The sequence below is a fragment of the Panthera leo genome, chromosome D1 (genome assembly GCF_018350215.1).
Source record: "Panthera leo isolate Ple1 chromosome D1, P.leo_Ple1_pat1.1, whole genome shotgun sequence".
NCBI classification, from domain to species: domain Eukaryota; kingdom Metazoa; phylum Chordata; class Mammalia; order Carnivora; family Felidae; genus Panthera; species Panthera leo.
Genome location: NC_056688.1, coordinates 96,353,076 through 96,371,315, shown reverse-complemented (window position 1 = coordinate 96,371,315; position 18,240 = coordinate 96,353,076). Strand labels below are relative to the sequence as shown.

At 45.6% G+C, this 18,240-nt stretch overlaps 1 protein-coding gene across 5 annotated transcripts in view; it reads right to left on the bottom strand.

Moving 5' to 3' along the window:
• The window catches only part of EXT2 (exostosin glycosyltransferase 2), a 145,312-nt gene extending 130,260 nt beyond the window's left edge, over nt 1-15,052 (bottom strand). For 3 of the 5 annotated variants that reach the window (XR_006194093.1, XR_006194094.1, XM_042907043.1), the window contains exons 1-3: nt 5,945-6,091; nt 4,178-4,743; nt 2,905-2,994 (exon numbers count right to left, since the gene is read on the bottom strand). Coding sequence is in view for 3 of the 5 variants with exons in the window: in XM_042907043.1 (XP_042762977.1) it covers nt 2,905-2,994; nt 4,178-4,743; nt 5,945-5,962 (674 nt within the window). In the remaining 2 variants the exon portion in view is untranslated. Of the gene's footprint in view, nt 1-2,904; nt 2,995-4,177; nt 4,744-5,944; nt 6,092-14,469; nt 14,684-14,866 lie in introns of those variants that run through there. The other 2 variants (XM_042907045.1, XM_042907044.1) reach the window with 2 other exon arrangements.
• Between the last annotated feature and the right edge of the window lie 3,188 nt (nt 15,053-18,240).

Below are 18,240 nucleotides of genomic sequence, written 5' to 3'. Positions count from 1 at the left end.
TATACCGGGGCACCTGGGTGGCTCAGCCAGTTGCGCGTCCAACTCTTGATTTCCGCTCAGGTCACGATCTCACCGTTCAGTTGGTGGGTCTGAGCCCCACATCAGGCTCCATGCTGATAGTGTGCAGCCTGCTTGTAATTTTCTCTCTCTCTCTCCCTCTAGCTCTCTCTCTCTCAAAAAATAAAGAAAACTTTAAAAAATGGGTGTCTCACACACACACACGTTTATGTATAAACCCATAGGAAAAAGGCTAGAAAAAATACATAGTACTTAATTATCTTTTGGTAAGGGAGTGAAAATAGAGGAGTGTTTGAAAGCATACTTTTATATTTCACTCTTTATACACTTGCATATTGTTACAATCTTGTACAAAGAAAGTGTACATTATCAGGTATATCATGTGTAGGATCTTTAAAAATTGAAAGAGAAATAAAGACAGATTTAAGCAGCACGAAAGATTATATGCTGAGAAGACATTTCCTTCTGTCCTGTTCCTTGCATTTCCCTGGGTCAAATCATTCTCAAATAATCACACCTATGACCTTGGACTTCAGGAGACCCTAAGAAACAGTCTAATCTAGGCTGCCTGCTTTCTAATTTCCAAATAACCTGATACGCAGCTCCTGCTAAAACCAGTGTATATTCATGGCTCTTGCTTCCTCTGAATCCAGGAGCAAGGACAAATGATAAGAAAAACTAACAAAAAATCTGCTCTTCCTTCCTTCCAGAAGACCACCCAGGTCTCAAAACGCAATTTCCCGTGTGCAGAGATAAAGGAAGACTAAACAGTGATTCATTACTTGCTATAGGATTGCCATAATCGCTTACAAAAATACATGCGCAGGGAAAAAGATTTAACCTTCCTGATCCTTAACACCTAAGCACTAGCAGGAACTCAAACTTCTTCCTGACCACCTGACACTTTCCTGCAGAGACATGAAACCCCATTTCACATATGCACTTGATAAAAATAAAATCCTTCTCCCATGCAAATACCTATACCAAAATGTCAGCAAAAAGTGAAACGTCTCATATAGAAATAAGGCCTTCTCTCTCTATCAAAAATAAACAATTAAAAAAAAAGGCAGGGGGGCGCCTGGATGGCTCAGTCGGTTAAGCATCCAACTTTGGCTCAGGTCATGATCTCGCAGTTCGTGGGTTCAAGTCCTGCATCAGGTTCTGTGCTGACAGCTCAGAGCCTGGAGCCTGCTTCAGATTCTGTGTCTCCCTTTCTCTCTGCCTCTGCTCGTTCTCTCTCTCTCTCTCTCTAAAATAAATAAACATTAAAAATTTAAAAGAAAGAAAGAAAGAAGGCCTTCTCAAAATAAACCCAAAACAGCAGGTAGAGACACTGCATTCCTAACAGCTTTTTCTCCCCTTCTCTGTTCCCTAAAGTATTTCTCTTTCCCCGAGCAACCAAATCCATAAAACAGTAGCCCACTCAGGTCTGGCTGGGGCTGAGGGCCAAACCAGGGCTCACCTTGTGTTCGGCTGGTTTCTACCGAATGTGTGTGGCCTGACTGCCCTCTATCGACCAAAATGGTTCCTACACCAAAGGTGAAGAGTGGTCCTGGAGTGTAGGTCTCTTGTAGCATTAACAGTATTTCCAGATAAAAACACAACACTGACCCTATACAATCACATAAAGCGAAAAGAGCTTGGGTTTAATTTTCCAGGGAAAAGTAGTGTTTAGTGCAGATTTTCACAAATGACAACAATGTCAGCCTCCGGGAAGCTGAGAGCATGGCTGGCCTCGGGTCATTCTCTAACCTTTGCCAGTAACAATCACTTTAAGAATTAAATATCAACCATAATAAAATTACTTTTAAGTGAGTTTTACATAAGTTTACAACAATCCTGTACCTTGAGCACTGCCCGGGAGCCCTACCCTGGGCCTAACATTTCTGCTCTCCTCAAAGCCTTGAATCAAGTACCAGGAGAGGAAGGCCAAGCGGACCTCATTCCCAAGCCTTCCAGGAAGCCTCCAGGCCAAGGGGTTCAGCCGCTGTATGAAAGGGCTGACAAGTACAGTACGTGAACTAAGAATCATAATCATGCAATCTCAGCCACCCCGTAACATAAGTGCTGTCGGGAAGGCTTCATCAGGAAGAAAGGAAGGCAAGAAATGGGTGGGAGCGAGGAGGGGAGGGAGGAAGGAAGAGTCCCACTGACTTAGGCAATGGAGAGTAAATGACAACCAGACTGCCCCCACCCTGTCCTCCGACGTGACGGGCTGTGGGTGTCACTTTCACACCTCCGCACCCCCTTCCCACAGTGAGCTGTGGCTCCACTTTTGGCAAACGCTCCCAAATTCAGACAGAGCACACACAAGCCAATCATGAACCCGGTCTTGGGGGTGGGGGTGCGGCACTAAGGACAGCATAAGTCAGACCGAGAAAAAAAGACAGTTTTTTAAAATGCGATGCTACACGGGCGCCTGGGTGGTGCAGTCAGTTAAGCCTCCGACTCTTGATCTCAACTCAGGTCATGAGCTCACAGTTCGTGGGTTCGGGCCCCACATCAGGCTCTGTGCTGATGGCGTGGAGCCTGCGTGGGACTCTGTTTCTCCTTCTCTCTGCCCCTCCCCCATTTGTGTGCACATTCTCTCTCAAAATAAATAAATACACAAAAAATTTTTATAAATAAATAAATACACTAACTAAAATGCAATGCTATAATGGAAGTTCTGGTCGGTTCAACACAACAGATTTAAGTAGGTCAGGTCTCACTACTTCCAGGTCCTGAGGAGGTAAATGCCAAGGGCATTTTTTTTAATTTAACAAACAATTCTGATGACACAGTCTGTCCCACTAGGCTTAGAAAATGACTTCATAGGAAGGAAAGGGTCTTGTATTTCCTTGATCCTCAGAAACCCCTCACAGGGACAACTCCAAATACAGTTACCTGTCTCTGGGGACATCCAGCGCTGTGTTATAATCGGGGGGACCTCCAGGCAACATGTTGAACAGCAGGTGGTTTGTACCTCGATCCCACCTATTAAAAAAAAAAATTATACATGTAGGGGAATTCACATGTCAACTCCCAAGAAACAAATACAAGGGTCAGTTACTGAATGACAAGCAGCAAATATCCCCAACCCAAAATAGGCCCACTTCTCGGGTGTGCAAAGTGAATTCCTAGAAATCCCAAGAGGACATCCAGGCCACCCTGGTTCCTCAAAAGAAAAACATGGGTGGATGTTTACTTGAAGTCTGTCCACTACAGAAGTGCCCATGATTAGGACAACCTGAAAACTATCTGAATGTGCACCATCTGGTTAAAGAAACAAAAAAATATATAAAATATATAAGGCTGGCTTAAATACAGAATGGAACGTGTAAAATGGAATGCTATACAACTCTTAAAATTATATAGTAAAAGAATATGAAATTATTTGGAAACAGATTCATAACATATCAGAGGAGAAAGACAGCGTAAGAATATATAATGTGTAATCCCTTGACAAAATGTATATGTACACTGAGGTATGCATATATTTCATACAAAAATGAATATTACACGCATATGTATTTATTTTTTATACAAAAGTGACTGGAAGGGGTGCCTGGGTGGCTCAGTCGGTTGAGCATCTGACTTCAGCTCAGGTCATGATCTCGTGGTTCGTGAGTCCGAGCCCCCCTTCAGGCTCGCTGCTGTCAGCCTGTCAGCAAAGAGCCCGCTTCAGATCCCCTGTCCCCCAATCTCTCTGCCCCTGCTTGACTCGCACTCTCTCTCTCAAAAAACAAATAAAACATTTTAAAAAAAGTGACCGGAAACTAACATCACAGCAGCACCATGGAACAAACCTTACGTTCTTCTTTTTGCTTCCTTGTATTTTCAGACTTTTTACAGTGAACATGTATTGTGTAAGTAACAAAGAGGGAACATTTAAGCATAAAAGGAAAGGTGTGAGAAGATAAGCCATCCTTAGATTCTAAACTCTGAGATGCTGAGAGCCCACAGCAATAGCACTGATGGCCAAATGCTTTTCACTGGAACAGAGGCCAGGTGCTTATGGCGTTGGCCTCGTCCCCCAAGTCAGTCACTCACACGCATGCCCTCCCTCGAGCAAAGAGACAGCAGCTGGAGCCAGATCAAGAGAAGAACCACTCCCTCTCCCTGGCCTTCCCTTTAGTTCCCCAAGGACTGCGCTCCCGTCTGCGAAAGTACTAGCTACCTAGAGAGCTGGGCCAAGGCTTGTGCTGTCTCCTTAATGCGGAGCGTGTTCTGGTTAAGTACGTCGATGGACGGGACGAACAGGCAGGCACGGCTGATGTCATCGGTGTAGTAGTCACTGTCAGAGATGGCCGTGAGCAGTTCGTTATACTCCCGGGAGATGGTGTTGCTGACTGGGACACCAAAGTCATCCACGTACTTCTTCAGAGAGTAGATGTACACCTTGATTTTGTTCTTTGGGTTGAAGCCACAGCGGTAGACGTCAAAGCACGTGTGCATCCTGCAGCTGAGATCGCCCCGCTCGGGGATGGGGCTGTCGGCGGGCAGCCTGACCACCGGCACGTCCCGGACGCTGCGCTTCTCCACGCTCCAGTCGCTGGAGGACTCGATGGAATGCGGCCAGAACTGGAACATGCCAGTGGCAATGAGGCCCAGGAGGACAATGGAGAAGAGGGTGATGTAGTAGATTCGGTGCTTGCTCTTCATTCTTGGGATGAGGGCAGGACCCCGGATATTGTACTTGACCGACGCACACATAATGACACAGGCAGCCTCTTCCTCACGCTCCTAGTTCCAGGGGGAGAAACGAGACAAATGAAGTCCTTAGGGTGGCAAATGACTTAGTATACCTATTTCTTTCCCTTAAGTGATTTGATGAAATGACGAAAAGGGATTTTTGACCCTTCTTATAAACATAGACAAATATATATTTGTGCATTAAATGCTACATGACATATTTAATACTACACATACTAAACATAAATATTGATAAATATAAAAAGAGAACTAGAGCCTATAATTATACATACAAGGAAAGCATTAAGTGGTAACTGTGTGGGGCCTAGGAAGAAGGGCTCTGACCAAGGAAGAAAAATCAAAAGCAGAATAGCTAGATAGTTGTTTTGCTTTGTTTTCTCTAACACTTGCCCAATAGAAACTGATGCTTCATCTAGACAAGCTGACTCTTGGTTATTCTAAAATCTGCTTTCATTCACTTACCCAAGCAGCCCCGGGTGAGCAGGCACCCACCACGCACTGTGCAGGAAACGAGGAGGAAAGCAAAGGCCCCACCTCATGGGAACGGATCTAACAAAATGCCGAATGTAAAAATATCACTAGGAAAGTATCAATGAAGTGCCAAGGGTTGTTAGAGAAGAAAAGATTAATATTTAAGTAAAACACACATTGGTGCTGGTGCTTCATAATGAAGGTGACAGATGACACGCTCAGATAGAAGGAAGGAATGAAGAAGAGCACAGGGAGACTGGGAGGAGGGAAAGAAGGCCCAATGTGGTGGATCGATTTCCAAAGATTGGTGCCAGCAATCTACATCTTTGAGGGTGCGTGCTACTTTCCCCATCAAAAGGCAGAATGTGAATCTGGGCTAGCCTCGTGACCTGCTCTGACCAAGAGAATGTGGCAGAAGTGACATTCGAGGGCTTCTGAGCTCAGGCCTTAAGAGACTCGGCAGCGGCTGCTTTTGTCCTCTGGGACTCCGGCTGCCACACCGCAAGGAAGCTGGGCTCCCGGCTGAAGGCAACTGCAGGGAGACCCCAGTGGAAACTCTTGGAAGAGGTAAGAACCAACCCCAGGATCTGGAGCAAATCCATGGTTGTTACTGTCATTTAAGCCACAACACTTGGGGTTGGTTTGTCATACAGCAATACGTAAATGAAACAGCCAATAACCATCGCTGACTGATAGAAAATTCTTAGTCCTCAATTGAAAAGACAAACTTTCCTTGTAGATCACAACTTAGGATCCTTACCAGACAAACCTGCCCCATCCGATGCCTAGATACTGTAGGGAGGGCAGAGCCACGTGGGTGGCGCCACGCCTCACAGACCCACGAGGTTACTGCAGTAAGCTACTGTGGCATGCCAAGTGTCAAAGTCCCAGCCTATGAAATGGCCTCATTCCACTCACTGGTCTTGCAGAAAAGCTATTAATAAAAAGGGAAAATAACTGAGGAGTCCACAGACCATCGCAAAGGTTAACAGCCATTTTTACTTTGGCTAAATGGAGCTCTCCCCAACTGCTGTCCAGACCACAAAACTGTCCCTTGCCCAGCTAGCTGAATACCGCCAAGCTTTGAAGGCTGTAACCCTTATCAGCTTTTTGGGCAAAATATAAATAGTCATGAACGATTTCAACTCCCATCTCTTGAGACCATGAGTTAGAACCTAGAAAATTTGCTGGTCACAGACTGATGCACGAAAGCGCACACATTTTAAGCTCAAAAATTAGCATCGTTGGGGAATATACATCAGTCATCCAATATATACCCATTGGGTCCAGGAACATGGGAGTGATTTCACTTTTTCTGCCATTCTAACAACCAGTTTGCCCCTACTCCCTACCACTGCCAGCCCCGCCCCCCCCCGTCCCTTCGTAGCTTTCTTGCCACACTCTTGGGTCTCTGCGCGACTTAGAAGACAGGAAGTTTCAGGACAAATGTGTGCCAGGAGCCAGCTGCACACTCCACGTCCCTCACTGCCGCAAGTTAGAACGTCCCACAGGCTCTCCAGGTGTATTTACAGCCTGAATCAGCGGTTCTCGAACACCCAACGGGTGAGAATCACAGAGACGGCTTGTTACAAAACAGTCCTTGGCCCCAATGCGGGAGCTTTGTATAAGCAGGTCTAAAATAGGGTCATAGAATCTATCAGTTTAGCAGGCTCCTCAGTGTTTATTTTGTGCAAACAGGTTTGAAATCTTTACTGAAATTAAACAAACCAATTTAACACAGTGGCTTTCAAGCTTTTTTTTTTCTTAACTAAAACCTGCCATAAGAAATGCATTTTACATTTCACATTTTATATTGACCCAGTACAGACACAGGGGTGTGTGTGTGTGTGTGTGTGTGTGTGTGTGTGTGTGTGTTTGTATTTGAAATAAAAGCTTGACAAAACATTTAATCTTAGTATACAGCACTAGCCATAGAATATGTAATGAATACTAAATTTTTTCCATTGTTATTCTACTGCTTTTGTTAAAATTCTGGCCTTACCTACTAGATCAGTTCAATCAGCCAATAATTTAGACACCCATAGTTTAGAAAAAAACTGATTTCATATGTAACAAAAGTGGGATTAATGGAACAAAAATAGAATCCACACATGAGCTTACAAATGTTCACAAGTTATAGACTATGAGAAAGGCACTATCACAACAAAATAAACCTAAGTAGAAGGAAATAATAAAAACACAGTAATTAACTAATTAAACAAAACAGAAATGATCAACAAAGCTAAGGTTTGCTTTTTTAAAAAAATGAATAAAATTGACATTTGATATACTTCTGGTAGAATTAATCAAGATAAAGAGAAAAAAAGCACAAATAAATATCTAGAATGAAAAGGAGAACATAACTCTAAATGCTGCCTGTATTTAAAAGATAAGATGATATCAATAAACTTATGCCAAGGTATTTGAAAACTTAGATGAACTAGAAAAATTCTTTAAAAATAAAATTTCTTGGGGCACCTGAATGGCTCAGTCGGTTGGGCGTCCGACTTCGGCTCAGGTCATGATCTCATGGTTTGTGAGTTCAAGCCCCACATCGGGCTGTGTGCTGACAGCTCAGAGCCTGGAGCCTGCTTCAGATTCTGTGTCTCCCTCTCTCTCTGGCACTTAGCCACTTGCACTCTGTCTCTTGCGTTGTCTCAAAAATAAACAAACATTTTTAAAAAATTTTTAATATAATTTCCCCGGGGGCATCTGGGTGGCTCAAGTCGGTTGAGTGTCTGACTTCGGCTCTAGCCATGATCTCGCAGTTCATGAGTTTCAGCACAGAGACTGCTTCTGATCCTCTGTCCCCTTCTCTCTCTGCATCTCCCCCCGTTTGTGCTCTTTCAAAAATAAATAAAACCTTAAAAAAAATCACACACACACATTATGTGTGTGTGTGTGTGTGTGTGTGTGTATATAAATTTAATTTATATATAAAATTTAATTTCCCAGGGCACCTGGGTGGCTCAGTTGGTTGGGGCATCTGACTCTTGATTTTGGCTCAGGTCATGATCTCATGGTTTGTGGGTTTGAGCACCACACTGGGCTCTGCACTGACAGTGTGGAACCTGCTTGGGATTCTCTCTCCCCCTCTCTCTCTGTCCCTCCCCTGCTCATTCTCTCTCTCTCTCTCAAAATAAACATTTAAAAATATATATACACACACACACACACACACACACATATATATATATATATATATAATTTTTCAAGGAGAAACAGCAAACCTAAATATTTGTATAACATTAAAGAAATCAAATCAAAGGTTTAAAAATCTTCCTAGAAAGCAAATCCTAGGCCCAGAAGATTTCCCAAGTTTTACTACACATTCAAGAAATAATTCCAATTTTACACAAATAAGTTCCAAGTTCAGAAAAAAGGTGAAACATTCCCCAGCTTATATTAGGAGACTAGTATAACCTTAATACCAAAATCTCACACAGGTGGATTTCAAAGTATGTCTGAGGGCTCCCCACAATCCTTTCAAAGGCTCTGAAGTGTTTTTATAATAATACTGGTAAGATTTTTCACTTTCATTTTTGAGGCCATGTGATCCATGGTATTGCAAAGACTGCAGAAATAGATATGAGAATCCAGCTGTCTTCTGATAAGTTTTTCCTAATATAATGAAAGATACCAACTCACAGATTCAAGATCTCAAGTCCAAGCAGAATATATACAAAGAAAACCCTACCTACATATGTCAAAGTAAAACTACTGAAAAGAAAGCCAAAGAAAAATGTTAAAAGCGGCCAGAGGGGACAAAAATCTATCCAAGGTAGATTAAAAAGCTACACATTACAGGCAAAACTATAAAATATTTAGAACAGAGATCTCTATGGCTTCTGAGCAGAGAATGATTTCTAAAACAAAATACAAAAAAGTGCAAACCATAAAAAGATAAAATGATAAATTCTGTGTCACAATTAGGAATTTTTGTTCATCGGGTTGCCTGGGTGGCTCAGTTGGTTAAGCGACCAAGTCTTGGTTGCGGTTCGTGGGTACGAGCCCCATGTCAGGATCTGCACTAAAAGTGTGGAGCCTGCTTGGGATTCTCTCTCTCTCTTTCCCTCTCTCTCTCTGCCCTTCCCCCGCTCACTCTCTCTGTGTCCTCTCTCTCAATAAATAGTTTTTTGTAAAAAAAGGACACCATAAGTTAAAAGACAATCAATAAACTAGTAGATACCTGCAATACATATAACCAATAAAGACTAGCAATGAGAATAAAGAATGCCTACAAAACAATAAAAACAAAACAAACAAAAAATAGAAAACCGGACAAAAGACAAACAGGAATTTCACAGAAGAGGAAACAAAACCAGCACATCAACTTTTGAGAAACATGTTTAGTCTCATTAATCGGGGGAAGTACAACCACAATGAGACACCATCTACCCACGAGCGCAAGAAGTATAAGAATCAAACACACCACCCAGTGCTGGCAGGGACCTGGCACATCCTGGCAGGAATGTGAACAGGCTCCAGAGTCCCAGGTGGTCAGCATAAGGGCTGGAGAGAAGAGGAGCTAATGCTCCTACGTTAGAGTCCTAGGCATCACATTTTGCTTCTACTCGTCAGTTTGGTCCCTCTGCCCCCCGCCCCCCCAAAAAAAGAACCAGAGACAAGGATGGAGGTGCAGGTCGTTTACTTACTTGGAAGGTGACCTCAGAAAGCCAGAGCAGCTATCAAGAAGAGAGAGACAGGGAACCAGGGAAAGCCAGTAAGAGGTGCGTGATTTAAGCCGGTCACTGCGGTGGGCAACAGGGACTCTAGGAGGGCTGGGAAGCCTTTAAGAATCACGTGGACTACACCTTCTGTCCCTCAGAAGGATGAGAGCCCAAGGCATTTATCTCCCAACTGCACACTACTGCTTGAGGGTGGCCTGGCATTATTACCAGCTCATACTCTGTACTCAACAACCGCCAAAATGTCTGGATACTAAACTTTCTTTGGTGTACGTCAGTCTGATACAGAGCTGCAGTTTCTTGAGGAAGGACTGGGTGAACCTCTGTCTGTATTTGCAGGGATGCTGCAAAGTCCTCTTCAGAGAGATCCAGCCTCCCTCTCAATACATAGGATATGGGTCTGAGCTCATGTCGGAAAACAGGATTTTTCCATTACAACAGCTGACACCAGGCGTCTATTTGCCCACTCTTGGGTTGTTGTTTTTTTCGGGGTTTTTTTTCTGGGAAAACAAGTCAAGCGATGCCCTAGTTGGCCGCCCATCTATACTGCCCTCAAGAATACCATACTCTAGGGGCGCCTGGGTGGCTCAGTCAGTTGAGCATCTGACTTCGGCTCAGGTCACAATCTCGTGGTTCACGAGTGGGCTCTGTGCTGACAGCTCAGAGCCTGGAGCCTACTTCACCTTCTGTGTCTCCCTGTCTGTCTGTCCCTCCCCACCTCGTACCCTGTCTCTCTCTCTCTCTCTCAAAAATAAATGAAAAGTTAAAAAAAATTAAAAAAAAAAAAAAAAGAAGAAGACCATACTCTTTTAGCATCACAGAAGACACATAGGTTACGATTTGGGCCTTATATCCCACTAGGAGTATTGGTCTACCATGTCACGGATGGTTAGTGCCACCACCTCTGCTACTTCAGAATCCTATCATGCTCACAGATCCTCAGGAACCCAATTCCATGTCACACGTGCTGGAGTCAATTCTGGCCCGCAGGGGACAACCGACACCAAGCTTCTCAAAGATGCTGGCCTCCTCTGGGTGTCCACGTTACCAGACAGAAGGGAGTGAGCCCTCCTGGGAACACCAGCCTCAAGCAATAAATCAGTTGCAAATCTCCACTTCCCTATGCCCCTCATAACTTCCTCAACACCTGCCAAGACAGCTCTGGCGTCTCCACCTCCTTTACCATAGGCCAGGCCCTACCGGCACCACCGACATTTTGAGCCAGGTCATCCTTTCCTGCGGGGGAGGCAGAAACAACCCCCAGTTGTGACAACCCGCCACATATCCGGATCGCCAAACATCCCCCGGGGAGGCCAAGTCACCCCTAGCTGAGAACCGGTGGTACCGAGCACTGTCACGTTCAAGTTTCAAGGAATCTGTCCAGCAGATTGGCTCCAGTTGCTCTTGCAAGATCATTAAATCCTGAATCCTGAGGGAACACTCCCAAAGCAGCACAGCCTGTCCCAAGCGGCTTCACAGGCCACCGCTAGCCCGCTCTTCACCTAGCGACCTCCAGACTCACTCCCACGCGTGCGCCCCCAGCTCCTGCTCCTGCCTGTGAGCCAGGTCCCGTAGCTCATTCAGTACAAAAGCTATTTCTCCAGTAGCAGGGACTGTCCTTGCCCACTTGGGCAATGCTGAGATCTGGTGAAGGGGGAGGCAGATCTTGAGGAGGATATATACCATCCTGCAAGGCAATGGCCTTAAGCGAGGTCTTTGCAGAGTGTCCGAAAAGCAGTGGATCCTTCCGCTGGCCCAGGGGATCCAAGGAAACCTGGGGCTTCAAAGTTCTCAGCGCTTCTACCAAACATCTCCACCCTGGTCTCACTTGGTCTCGCTTTAGCAGCGGCCGCCTGCCAAGGCTGTGCATTCGGCCTCCCCTGCAGTTCTGCCGTGATGATGATGAAGCTCTGGGGCTGATTTTCAACAGCCTGCCCTCCAGCTGCAGGAGATGCCGCCACAGAGCCTTCTGTTGCTCACGGTGTATCCTGAGTTGGTATCTGGCTGACGTGAGCCAGACCTTACCTCAAGGCTCCCGGGAAGAAGGCAAGAGACAGCCAACTCCGCTGGCCTTATCATTACCGTTGTCCACATACTGCTCAAGTGTTAGAGCCACTGTAGTAGCCACCGCTTCCCCTTCTACCTGAATCGCATCCCTCCCACCGCCGGCAAGTCATGTAACTGTGATGCCAGAGAGTACCAATGGTTCCCAACACCAGCAGAGGGGTCCTCGTTGCCATCTGAGGGTGAAGGATTCCAGTTTCACAATACTATTCTCATCAGGGCTGGCTTTCTAGAGCCACTTCTCGTACCATCTGTCTTCAGTTTATGTTCTGCCAAACTAAGAAAAAAAAAAACCTGAAAGCAGGTAGCTGGCAGAAGGGGAGTCCACAGAGCCAGAGTGAGGGACAAAGGAGAGGAGTCGGGGAAGGACAGAAAGCCATCGGGGTTACCGCACTGAGCTGGGAAATGGGCTTCTGTCCCCTGCAGAAGGATCCATCTGCGGGACTATATGGAACACACCTCCGAACTGTCTCTTTAAAGGATCAGAAGCTATGGCATTTATCCACTGAAGACCATCCCCCAGGGGCTGAGGGCTATTCCAAGATATAAACTCACATTTCCAAGGTATGCCCTGCACAGGCTAAGCGAGCTCCCACAAGTTTTTGCCAAACAGCTAAGAGATACGGTGAGTGCTTGAGGTAGAATAAAAACTATTTTAAAATGAGGGGGAAAGTCTTAAATGAAAAAGGAAAGGAAAGGATGAGAGATAGAGCGAAAAAGTCCCTTACTCAGTGGTGTTTCAGAAACAGAGAACCTTCTTGGTGAGCATCCATGCACCTTTTACTGACCTCATCACAGTATCTGCCACGTTGTATAAAATATTTGCAAGTCTGGGGCACCTGGGTGGCTCAGTCGGTTAAGCATCCAACATCGGCTCAGGTCACGATCTCACGGTCCGTGAGTTCGAGCCCCGCATCGGGCTCTGTGCTGACAGCTCAGAGCCTGGAGCCTGCTTCGGATTCTGTGCCCCCCTCTCTCTCTGCCCCTCCCCTTGCTCATGCTCTCTCTCTCAAAAATAAATAAACATTTAAAAAAAATAAAAATAAATAAATATTTGCCAGTCTCTTCTACTGGTTGTCATGTTCTTGTAGTCAGTTTGCACACACTGAAGCTCAGAAAGATGTATTCCCCAAAACCATCATCCAAGAGAACAAGTAATCATCTTTCCATCCAAAGAGGACACTCACTACCACCACCATGTCCAAAGCTCCTGATGCTGAGCTTCTCTGAAGACAACAGACTGAAAGGAGGCTTCTGCTAAGTAATGTTCCATGTAATACCAGAACCCAGATGAAACAAGAATTTCATAACTAAGCCCTACAAACTTCATCTTCCTTAAAACATATCAAACCTGTCCCTGCAAAACACCGGAATCATCTGGCTAGCTGTCAAGCACTGAGTCACTGGAAAAATCTGTTAACTCCACTCTAATGTCAGGATGAGCTGCATTTTCTGTTCCTGGAATTATTTATTCCTAAAATTTGCCTGAAAAACCCTTTCCTTGGTGCTTCGGGCTATATCCAATCCACTTAGTCCAATGCTTTCAGTCACAATCTCTGGTCTTAACCTTTTTAGAAAAGCCCTCACAACTGAACTCCCAGGGCCACTGCTACACTGGAACTCAACCCAACAGTGCCTGAAAACAAAGGAACCAAATATTAGCAAAGGTAGGAAAATCTGCAATTCACTCCCTTACCTGATAGGGTCCTTTATAATTAAAGCTATATTATGGCTAGCCATCCCTAAAAATGGTGAAATTTTCAAGGGGGAATAAAAAGTGCTTCTTTGTGGGAATTATAATACAGTGCATATACTAACTAATGACTAAACTTTATTGAGGACTTACTACACGCTACAATCTGTTTTAAGCATTTTGTATTAATTTAATCTAACAGTGCCACCTGACAAGCTTTATTATTATCCTCATTTTACAGACAGGGAAAGTGCAACGGGAAGCGTAAGTAACTTGCACAATGTCACAAAACTAGAAAATGCCAAGGCTAGGATTTGGAGGATGGTAGTCTGGCTCTCGAGCCTGAGCTCTCAAACCCCATGCCTCCCCTAATTACCTTTAACACCCTAGATTAGATCTACCTTTTTCACTCAATTAGCAAAGCCAGCATAACTTGACGGACCCAAACCTATCCATACCCAGCATATGCAGCCAAAAGGCTTAAGTCAGCGGAAGTGAGAAATGCTGGAAACTGACTCATATACTACCGCGAATAGCCTGTGAGCCCTGAAATTTACAAACCAAGTCCAATGTAAGTCCTTAGAGCACTCAACTGACTTCCAAGAATTAAAATTGGCATGTTTCTATTTCAAGGAATCTTCAGACAAGGAGCAAGTCAAGGACGCTTCCAGATTAGCAACTCCCAGTAAGTTACACCAAGCGATCATGTGAATCTCGAAACTGTACACATAGATCTGGTTCCCACCGCCAGTAGTAAACCTCCAAACGCCTCTGAGCTTCGAGCCGATGCCCAAACTCAGGGCATCTTTGGCCACCTTCCCCACCAGTCTTTCCGCGCACCGGAACCTGCCGGGATGCCACAGGCCACGGGAAAGCCCAGCGCTCCAGAAGGCGCCGCGTAGGGAAGCAGATCTCCGCATCTCGCGGGACGGAGGTGGCAGCGGGATGGCAGAGGTCACCGCGCAGGATGGGCCCTCTCTTTCCGGGGTCCGGAAAGAGAGGAAAGGGGCCGGCGGGGCAGGCGTGGGCAAGGGAGACAGGTGGGCACCCAAGCGCGGGGCGGCGACGAGAAGGCGGTGCGGAAATCAAAGCGCTCCCACAGCTGGAGAAGTAGCGAGCGGCCCCGGCGGGGGTGGGGTCGCCTCTCACCGCCCTCAGGCCTCCGCGCGGCCCGCGGTTCCCGGCGGCCCGGCCCGACTCTGCCGCTGCCACCGAGGCCCTTCCGAGCCGCGCTTACCTCGGCCACGGTTGCCTCCCGCTCGGCCCCGCGCTCGGTCACCGGCGCATGCCGCGGGGCGCGGGCCACGGCCGCCCAGGAGGAATCGCGCCGAGTCGCCGGCCGCCACCGCCGGCGCCGGGTCTGCGCAAGCGAGCGGGGAGCGAGGCGCCAGCGACCGGGCTTGGTGACGCCTGACACCGAGCTCACTGCGCATGCGGGAGCGGCCGGGCCCGCGCCCCCTGCTGGACAGGAGGAGTCAGGGCACCGCTTAGGATGTCTCCCTGGCAGGCACGCGCAGCTCAGGCTCCATCCTGAAACTCTCACGCAAAGACCCGCAGGCTCATAATCAAAGTAACTGCAGACCCAAGTAGCTACGCATCGTGCTTCACTTACAAAACTGACACAGACGTAAACGTTTTATTACAGTCAGCACGGGCGAGCGTGCAGATTCCCGGAGGACAATTTGGCAGTATCCATCAAACGTGAAATGCCCGCAACCTTGCCCCTCCAATCCCTCTGTGTGGATTTTAACCCACAGGTATTCTCAACAACGTTCACCAGAATTACTCATTACAGCATTGTTCCTAAGAATACCTGAAAACCGGAAACCGGCAAAATAAACTATGAAAAAAGTTATGATTAGAATAGAATCATGTGAGAATGCGTATAGATGTCGGTATAGATGTTAATATGAAAGCGTGCTCTAGAACGGTGAGCAAGTATGATCCCTTTTCTGTAAAATATATTTACATGCAAAAACAGGAGAGAGAAACTATACATGTAGATGTTTATATTCAAGCGTATGTATAATATTTTTTTTTTGGAAGGAATCCAAGAAGCGATGAAGACTTTTGGGGGGGAGTAATTATGAAGGTAGAAATGGGGGAAAGAGATTGTTTTGTTTTCTGTATTATTTACATGATCTGGCCTTATACAGGCACAGTAAAACCCGTCATAAGGCATAAGTGGAGTCTAAAAAATTAAATCAAAATGCAGAGTGACGTTATTGAGAGGTTAATGAGATGACCCCATTGAGCTTGTGTAGTTTACAGGTAACTGGCGACAGAAGCCAAATCCATTTTAGGCCCAGCTATCCCTTAGCGCCACCTGGTGGACGTTGTCCCTTACAGCTTCAATATTCATGGGAATGTTTCCGAGTCCAGAGACTGGGGCTTCCCGCAGCAACAGTGATTCCGTGGATATTGTGAGTTAATGTCTGTTTGTCACAGATCCAGGGAGACTGGGATGAGAATGTTCTGGAGATGGGAAACCCACATTTTCTTCTCCACATCCGAGAGAGTACTGCTCTGCTATCCAAGTCCACATCTTCCCCAAACCATAGGAAACTTAGCACAGGTACATACACCCCATTTGATAAGTGGAAAGATGGAAAATATTTTTTCTTCTTTGTCTTCCTCTGAATTAAATATATCTACAGTATATATGCTTTTCATTAATCATTATTCGTCCATTAAATGAGGACTTTCTGTGTTAAAGGCCTGTGTTAGGCTCAGCCTCTGAGGAACCTATCTTATTTACTTTTTATAACCCTACACATGTACAGTGCCTGGAACACAGTAAGTGCTCAGTGAATACGAATAAAGGGTGCCCAAGAACTAGGTGGGCCTCAATAGAATAAGACAAGTATACGAGCAAGATTAGCCAAAACTGAGGGTGAAAAGTGGTGTGGGAGAATATACACCAAGTGTTACAGGGCTCAAAAGAGAAAGCAACCCATCCAGTTGCAAAGATCTGGGAAGCCTTCACCCAAGATGTAATATCTTTGCTGTGAATAGGGCGTTCCAGACAGAGAAAAAGTCATGAGCAAAAACCCAGATGAGAAGGAGGAGGTGTAAAAACGGGAGAAGCCATCAGAAAGACCAAGTGTTTTTTTAATCCAGTGTAACTGGAACGATGTGGCTGCATTTCTAGGGGTAGAAACCATGCCAGTGATTGGAGGTAGGAAAGCACAGAAGTTATGATATTAGAAGCCATGCTAAAGCAGCTGGGGATGAGAGAAAAGAGTGGGGAATAAAACTATAAGCCAGACCTGACGCCTCTGAGAAGGTAGAAAAGTCTTAGTGGTCAGCAGTTAAAAGAGGAGAGGCTATAGAAAGATGTTGCATTACTCACTTTGAAGGTACAGAAAGAAAGAAAAACAGAGACCGCACCGACCCCCACCTACCCAGAGAGTCAGGAAAAGCAAAGGTGGGAGTTAGAAAAGGCGTGGCTTTCAAGGAAAGTGGCATCATCAGGGGAAAGCAAGGTTACCAGCAGGAAGAATTGCCTGTGTGCAGTTGAGTCCCAGATTTACCACTTCCTTTAAATGACAGCAGTTTGCAAGAATGAAGAAAGGTGTCATCTCCAAGGAAAAAGACTCTGTGAAAGAATCGTTCTGTGGTATTTTATGTTGGCTCAGCTTAAACAACACTGGCAGGCAGCCTGGAGAACTAGAAAACACCTATTAAAACCACATCAGATATAACGAACACTCTGTCAGGTGGGTGGCTGGGCTCACGAAAATAGTAAAGAAAATATACAGGAGCCAGAAATGAAGCACAGTGAGAAAATGAGTGTGAAAGCTACAAAGTTGGGTGTATAAGGTGGGGAGCTGATACCAAGAAGGCCATGTAAAGCTAGGACAGTGAGATGGCAGCCTGGAAAATTGACTCGGCATCAGTAACAACAAACCAAAAAACTGTCTTGTCCGGAGAGCGGAAAAAGAAGAGTCTCTGCCGAGAACGTTTAACATCAGGCTTCACAACGATGTGGGGTTTGAATTTATATTACCAGCATGGTCCAGAAAGCTCCAAGCCTAGAGAATAACATGACGTATCATCAACTCAGATTGGTAGCACCTGAAGAAGGAAATATAAATCCATGCTCAGCCCCCCTCCGACCCTCCGCCCAGAGGGTCATGCCTCCAGACAGGTTGCCCAGGATGCTGACAGATAAAACCCAAACAAATGTTAAGTTCACAATCCAGAATGAGCACATGAACAATAAGCCCATCAGAGGAAAGGTGCCTGGGGCACCTGGGTGGCTCAGTTGCTTAAGTGTCTGACTCTTGATTTTGGTATCCAGGGAGAGAGCAGCTGAGAATTTTCCATTATTGGGTGGGGATGACTATCTGTAACGGATGGACAGTGAGACTAACAGCAGACTTCTCAACAAAAACAAACAGAAGTCATAAGATAATGGAAAAAAAGGGCCAAGAGAAGCTAGCAGCCCATGTAAATTGTATACCTAGTAAAACCATCTTTGAAGAATACGAGACACAAATACAAAGAGACAGACACAAATAGAAAGAATTTACCATCAGTGGACCCTTCCTAACAGAATTTCTGAAAGATGTATTTCAGGAAAAGGAATGTTAGAACCAGAAGAAAGTA